Below are 7,918 nucleotides of genomic sequence, written 5' to 3'. Positions count from 1 at the left end.
GCATTGGTCACGCTGGTGAATGATCTCTGGAGGGCAAGGGACAGGGGTTGCTCCTCTGTCCTGGTCCTATTAGATCTCTCAGCGGCTTTCGATACCATCGACCATGGTATCCTGCTGCGGCGTCTCAGGGGGTTGGGAGTGGGAGGCACCGTTTTACAGTGGTTCTCCTCCTACCTCCAGGGCCGCTCGCAGTCGGTGTTGACGGGAGGGCAGAGATCCGCCCCGAGGCCTCTCATTTGTGGAGTCCCTCAGGGGTCGGTTCTCTCGCCTCTCCTGTTCAACATCTATATGAAGCCGCTGGGCGAGATCATTCGTGGTTTCGGGGTGGGGTATCATCAGTATGCTGATGATACCCAACTTTTTCTTTCCACCCCGAACCAACCCAGTGATGCCCTCGCCGTGATGTCCCGGTGCCTGGAGGCGGTTCAGGTCTGGATGGGGAGAAACAGGCTTCGTCTCAATCCCGCCAAGACTGAGTGGCTGTGCATATCGGCATCTCGGGCTAACCAGACTATTCCACCTCTAACGATGGGGGGTGAGGTGTTACCCCCCGTTGATAGGGCTTGCAACTTGGGCGTCCTCCTGGATTCACGACTCAATTTTAAAGACCACATAGGAGCCGTGACCAGGGGGGCCAGGGGGGCTTTTGCACAGGTTCGCCTGGTGCGCCAGTTGCGTCCCTATCTGGACCGAGACGCCCTACGCACAGTTACTCATGCGCTCGTGACCTCCCGTTTGGACTACTGTAACGCTCTCTACATGGGGCTGCCCTTGAAGACCACTCGGAGGCTTCAACTGGTGCAGAATGCGGCCGCGCGAGTTGTAATGGGGGTCTCCCGATACTCCCATGTAACACCTCTACTCCACGAGCTGCATTGGCTTCCGGTTGCCCTCCGGGTGAAATTCAAGGTGCTGGTGATGACCTATAAAGCCCTACATGGCCTGGGTCCGGGGTATTTGAGGGAACACCTGCTGCCGGCATCAAATGCCCTTCGCCCAGTGCGCTCCCACAGGGAGGGTCTGCTCAGGGTCCCACCGGTAAGAGATTGCCGGAGGGTGACACCCAGGGATAGGGCCTTCTCAGTGGGGGCGCCTGCCCTCTGGAACCAGCTGCCAGTGGAGCTGAGGACTGCCCCCGACCTCCGGTCATTCCGCCGGGGCCTGAAGACCTGGCTCTTTGAGCTCTCGGGCCCAGGCTGAGGAGTAACTTATTTTAATCGGGGTTTTAATTGCACAGGGTTAGTTTAATCTTTTTTAAATTGGTTTTAACTTTTGTATTGCTGGTTTTTTAACTCCCTGTAAACCGCCCTGAGTCCTCAGGGAAAGGGCGGTATATAAATGTAATAAAATAAATAAATAAATAAATATTTCTTCTGTGCTGTTCTCATTTTAGCAAAAGGCCAACAGGCAATTAAATCAGCTTTGAGCACACATGAAAAGTAGTTCTTCATAAATACACATTCATGTGAATACATGAAAACACAGAGATATAAAATAGGAGGTATGAGACAAGTCAAAAATGTGCGATAGTGTACTGAGCATGACATTACCAAATAATCCCAAGATACTTTATTGACCACTATTGCCTTCCAAATACCTAAACATCTGAATAACAATTCTACAGAAAGGCCATTCTTTTTCTTATCAACTCCACCCAAAACGAGAATGGAGAAAAGGGGGAGATATCTCATCCAGCAACAAGGATTTTCTTCTTCATATTTTCTTGTTACCCCATTTGGCCATCTTATTGTTAATGGGAGTTTTCATAAAGCGGCTGGAACTCATGTAAGCAGCAATCTTCTCCAGGGCCTGAGGATGCAGACAAAAGAAATGTTTAGGAGATTGAGAGAAGCTGTTAGTAGGCCAAAGGCTCGAGAAGGCAGACTCCTACGCACCACCCAACAAACCCACCATCAGGGCAACCACTCTCATTTCTTCTATACCAAAAATATATTCTAGATCAGACATGTCAAACACAAGGCCCGGGGGCCAGGTCCGGCCCACAAAGTGGTTTCATGTGGCCTGCGAAGCCATCCTGGAAACAGTGAGGGAACAGCCCCCACTGCCTTGGCCCTGGCCCAGAGACCCTCCTTCCGCCAAAGACCCTCAGATCTGTCCTACTCCTGCCCAGGCCCCCATAGGCACCCTTGATGCGAATGATGTAGAGCTGGCCATGCCCACCCAGTAGGCCATACACACTCTAGCCATGCCTACCCAGTAGGCCACGCCCACCCTGGCCATACCCACCAGGCCCCTTGAGGGCAACCGCAATGCTTATCCGGCCCTCAATGAAATTGAGTTTGACACCCCTGTTCTAGATGAAACCACTTTAACGGAGTATCCTTCACATGCCTTTTCCAATCAACCTCTGCTGCCATGCCTTGTTGAGAAAGAAGATGGGAATGAAGTCCAAAAATATCTGAAACCATCACTTAGGGCAGTGATGGCGAACCTTTCAGAGACCGAGTGCCCAAACTGCAACCCAAAACCCACTTATGTATCAGGTGCTGGGTGGGCGTGGCCCATTGGGTGGGCGTGGCTGCAGTGGTAACGGCAGACTGGGTGGGACTAAAAAGTTCAATCAATCAATTCCAACTTTGCAAGTTCTCTTTTTTCCCCGTGAGAAGTTGAAATTGATTCTTTTTTTTTTTTTTGCACACGGCGGCGGAGGCCTAAAGCGAAAAGGTTTTATAAACCCCAGATGAAGGCCTAGGACTGGGGCGACCACGTGTGTGCCCACAGAAAGGGCTCTGCGTGCCACCTGTGGCATGCGTGCCATAGGTTCGCCACCACAGACTTAGGGAATGACTGCTAGATTTAGTGCCAATTATATTTTGCTCTCCACCCAAAACTGGAGAAATCCTTTGTTTTAAAAGAGACATGGCACAGTGGTTAGAATGCAGTACTGGAGGGTAATTAACAGTTGACTGCCAGTGTTCAATTCTCACCAACTCAAGGTTGATTCAGCTTTCCATTCCTCCAAGGTCAGTAAAATGAGGACCCAGATTGTTGAGGGCAACAATGTAAACCATTTAGAGAGGGCTGTAAAGCAGCGTGAAGTGGTATATAAGTCTAAGTGTTAAGTGCTAAATTTTGTTTTTTATAGTTTCTTGCTATTTTAAATCCATCTATTTTGGGGAAGGGGCTTGGGGGGCAACTAAAAAAAATATCTGCATTTACATAGGTAGGTAGTAGATTTCCCATCTTCTGAAATCATTCAATTGTGGTTTCTGTTTTACTTATCACACGTGTATACACCAATTGTGAGTTTATCATTTGGCAGCAGACTTTAAAATCCTTGCACTGTTACCATTTCATCATAGGAAAATGGACATTAAATAAAAGTATGGAAGGGAATCTACCACCAAGCCTTCAGGTGTTTTGTTTCATATACTAAAGGGACAGTATTTCATACCGCAAGGATGGTGTTTTTCACATATTTCTGCCCATGCCAATTTGGGCATCCAATCTAGCCAATAGATAAATGCTGTGGGTTAATCTGTCAGTTCTTGCCAAAACCCAGTGAACTCAAGTCACAAAATCCACAAGACAGCAAATTTCATGAAGCCAAAGCTAACCTCAAAACGGGTCAAAAACTCTTGAAGATTCTTGAACTGATCAAGGCATTTGGGTTCAAACATGCGGTTTTGATCAAGTACATCATACATGAGAAAGTCAACAAATGTGATCTGGAAAAAAAAATCAATAGTGAGTCTCCAAACAGATCAGACCTGCCCAAGGATGACCAGGTTTGGCTATGTATGTACCTTATCCCCGGCAAACCATTTTCTATCCCCCAAAAACTGGGAAAAGAGTTTCAGTTTCCCTGGTAACTGCTCCAAATATCCAGGCTTGAGCTTCTCCTGCAAAACAAGCGCGTAGAAAAAAAACTGAATGAAAAATCATTGCCAAAATTCGACAACACGTTTCTATTCAATGGTTATGAAATTTGGAACACTCCATCCAAGAGCCATCAAAGGAAGCCAAAAGTACTCCTTACGTTTTGATGGTATTTTAACAGTACTGAACTATTTCACAGTACTTTTGGTCACATAAAATGCATTCATTCCAGTCCAACCACTGCAGCAATATGTGAAATGTGAGCAGGAAGGATTAAAATAAAATTGTTTTACGAGCAGCAAACATAATTCATATCTATACAGCAATTCTACCGAAAAGCGAAGGAAAATTCCTTTGCATTTTAACTTTTAGACAATAGCTGATACGTTTATTATTTGGCGCATTATGCAAACAACAATTCTCCTATGCAGATATTCACATATTGATTTCAAAAATCAGCAGATAACTGATAACAGATAACTCATCAGCAGTTTAACGTGCAAGTGTGTGCGAAGAACAATATCATGGACTGGGAGGTTTATATCTGGAGGTTTCACATGTAGACTTTTCCAAATTCATTAATTGCCTGAATACAGGCAAAGGCACTTAAAAAAAACAACCCCTCCATCTTGGTTCTCACACTTTTATACATTTGCCACAAGAAACCTTGAGAGACACACCCAGTAACTATGTTTTCTGTGTTATATTTGAATCCAGTCTTTAGTTTGTACCGCATTGCATGGCACTGCTTCTTTATTCTGGTTCACTAGAAAATGGAAATGAAGGAGACTCAACTGACATAATTAGGGTTGTAGCAAATCATCACCAAGCCCATACGGAAATCCATCGCCTGATTCTCCAGCATGTCCACTCTGTAAAGTTCTTCCTCAGTTTCACCACCTGCAGATAGTATAGAGAGATGAGAAATCCTGGGCAGCAGAAATGGGCCTTCCATCAGGCAGCTCAGCCCTCAAAAGAGCTCTGGTATACTTACACAGATGGTGCTTGCGTGCGATGTACCTGATAATAGCATTACTCTGTGTCAATTTGGTCTTGCCATCAATTAAGTACGGAAGCTGGGAAGTAAACAGAACGACCTGCTTAAGAACAAACCTCTGCCACGTTAGGCTTTCATGTGGTTGCTCTCTATCCAATTGGCCTTCAGCTATCCTCTTTACCCAGGTCCTCACATATGAATGCCATAGAGAACAGCATACCGATAAGATACTCTTCTCAACTGTTATAGATAGCTGGTTACTTACATTAGGGAAGTCCAGCCCCAATTTTTCCTTTTCACCGATCCATTGACTTTTATCATAATCAGGAGCTGGGGAAAAATGGGAGATAGAAAGTTCAGAGACCCAGAAAATTTAATCAGCTAGAAATTGCTTAACTTTCGCTGGACAAAGTGATCCATTTTAGGAAATGCCTAAAAAGGGCATGCTTTTCCTGACCCAGTTATAGCAAGTACCATATGAAATGCTGAGAAGTTCAGGCAAACATTTTGAATCTCCCCTCCTCCATTACCTCTGCCATTTAATGACCGGTTGCATAATAAGCACAGCTTGATTACTGAATTAATCGAGTTTTCAGAGTTTGTCTATTGCACTGAACCGTAAGGTAACTTAATGGGTGAGGTTTATATAACACATCCTGCCACAAAACAAAAATTAACAGAGGGAAGCAATCCAAGCTTAATATGCTGTTAGCAGCCAATTAAGCCTTCAGATGACCCAGTCCCAGTTAAATATATCGTGAGACTTCTATGGATCATCATAATTCTTGGTTTCATACCAAGAATACTCCCCAGAACATTATGTAACATTCTACAACTTGTTTCAAGGAAACAGTTTGGCAAGATCAAGCCACATGAAGAAGTCATTCTCCTAGCTGGATAAATGGAAAACCCCATAAATATTTGGCACAATAAATAATTAGAGTGGCTTATTTTTCAGATTTAGATATCATATTTGATGAAGAGAACCCAGTATGGGTTTAATATGGAGTGGCTACCAACAGGATCAGCCTGTTCAGAACTGCTGCTGTGGTCATATGGCCCCCATCAACTTTCTCCCTACAACAGGGGTAGGCAACCTTGGCTGTTTTATGACTCATGGACTTCAACTCCCAGCTGACTCAGGAATTCTGAGAGTTGAAGTCCATGAGTCATAAAAGAGCCAAGGTTGCCTACCCCTGCCCTACAAGCTTCCCAGGCTTCCCTACTGACTTGTTGGAAGGTGTCAAGAGAATGTTGGAAATGCGGATCATGTGACCACAATAGCAGTTCTGAAAAAAAGCAACACAGTGGTATCCAATGGCAAGAACTTTCCAAAATGTCATTCCCGCAGGAATAATAGGTCCCAGTATTCTTTAAGTCAGCTCATCTGAGGTACCTTGATTGAAAAGGTTTTGCCCTATGAAGCACCATTTTGGCCAATTAAAAGTAACAGACAGGAGAGTTTTAGTAGTCTACAGATAGAGATACATGTTTATATGCTAATACCTAATTCCATGCAAATGTTAGCCAAGTGACAGCCAATTATGATCATCACATTGTGATGTCTAACAAATCATCCAGGGAGCCTGTCTAAAGCTAATTCTAGACACACATCAATTCATTAGAAGGAGATCCAGGAGCTAAAGTTCAATACTGCAGTGAGGGACGAAAGTGGAGAACACCAAAGGTACAAAGTAACTCCAAGTGCCAATCCTTTGCACTGTTTTTCCTATAAATTAAAAACTTATCTTTCTTTGATGTGTAAGCACAGCATCATATACAAAGGTGGGGGGAAGGGAGCACCTCAAGCTATTGCAGAATGTCGTGTAACACCAAAATCTCTCCCACATCTTCATTACTATCTTACTAAGGTTGATCTGAAAGTAACTTGCAAATAAAACTAAGAAAATCTTACAGAGCAGTGCATGGGCATAAACGCAAAAGAGCAAGGTTAGAGAGAAGGAATGGGAAACTGGTAAGGCCTTCAAGTGCCTTGGTATCCAGGTAGAGAGAACAAGAATCAGCAGAGATAAATGGAGATATGCTGTTGGATTAGAAGCCTGCAATTGTAGTGACAAAATTATGCAACACCAACTTGAACTTTCTTCATAAGAACACTATTATATTCTACAGGACTTGCCTGAAGCCAACTCAAGCGCACTGAAAGGTGCACAACGTTGAACAAAATTATTATTTAATAAATTCTACATAAGGTAAAGGTAAAGGTTCCCCTGCACATGCGTGCTAGTTGTTTCCGACTCTAGGGGCCAGTGCTCATCTCTGTTTCAAAGCCGAAGAGCCAGCACTTGTCCGAGGACGTCTCTGTGGTCATGTGGCCGGCATGACTAGACGCCAAAGGCGCACGGAACACTGTTACCTTCCCACCGTAGTGGTCCCTATTTTTCTACTTGCCTTTTTACGTGCTTTCGAACTGCTAGGTTGGCAGAAGCTGGGACGAGTAACAGGCGCTCACTCTGTTACGTGGCACTCGGGATTCAACCCGCCAAACTGCCAACCATCTGATTGACAAGCTCAGCGTCCTAACCCACTGAGCCACCGCGTCCCTCTAAATTCTACATATACCCCCACTAATACAATTTAGCTAAAAGAATAGGTATATCAGAATAATTTACTGATAGGCAGCCAAACATCATTATGGGCCAGAGGTCTCTCTAATGAGATGACAGTCTGGATGAACCTAGTTCTAAAGGCAACATATTCCAAAGTGAGGGAGCTGCCTGAGATGATGAATGGATACCAGGAGCCCATTGTGATATAAAGGAAAATTCTCTTAAGTTAACGGCTTTGGAAAGAGGCCCGTAATATTGCACTAGAGATATCATCTGGAAAAGTTCCAATACAACAGTTGTATAACAGCCCAGCCTTCAAAGAACAGCTCCATCTGGTTATTGTGTGCTCTACCCTACTTTAGGTAACTTAAGGAATGTTGGAATAATTTAATCTGCTTTTCTTCTACTCTAACCTTTTACACGTTTGTGTAGAACAGGGGTAGGCAACCTTGGCTGTTTTATGACTCGTGGACTTCAACTCCCAGAATTCCTGAGCCAGCTGGCTCAGGAA

At 44.5% G+C, this 7,918-nt stretch overlaps 1 protein-coding gene across 1 annotated transcript in view; it reads right to left on the bottom strand.

Annotated features, from left to right (window-relative positions):
- Positions 1–1,560: 1,560 nt before the first annotated feature.
- LOC308666575 (uncharacterized protein) overlaps positions 1,561–7,918 on the bottom strand; it is a 30,546-nt gene continuing 24,188 nt past the window's right edge. Inside the window, exons 13-18 of the mRNA XM_081325468.1 lie at positions 5,103–5,167; positions 4,835–4,916; positions 4,640–4,740; positions 3,768–3,863; positions 3,579–3,689; positions 1,561–1,809 (exon numbers count right to left, since the gene is read on the bottom strand). Of these exons, the coding sequence (XP_081181594.1) occupies positions 1,714–1,809; positions 3,579–3,689; positions 3,768–3,863; positions 4,640–4,740; positions 4,835–4,916; positions 5,103–5,167 (551 nt within the window). The 3' untranslated portion in view covers positions 1,561–1,713. The remainder of the gene's footprint in view (positions 1,810–3,578; positions 3,690–3,767; positions 3,864–4,639; positions 4,741–4,834; positions 4,917–5,102; positions 5,168–7,918) is intronic.

Source organism: Vipera berus, assembly GCF_964194415.1.
Source record: "Vipera berus genome assembly, chromosome: 3".
NCBI lineage: Eukaryota > Metazoa > Chordata > Lepidosauria > Squamata > Viperidae > Vipera > Vipera berus.
This window is presented reverse-complemented; position numbering and strand designations above follow the sequence as displayed.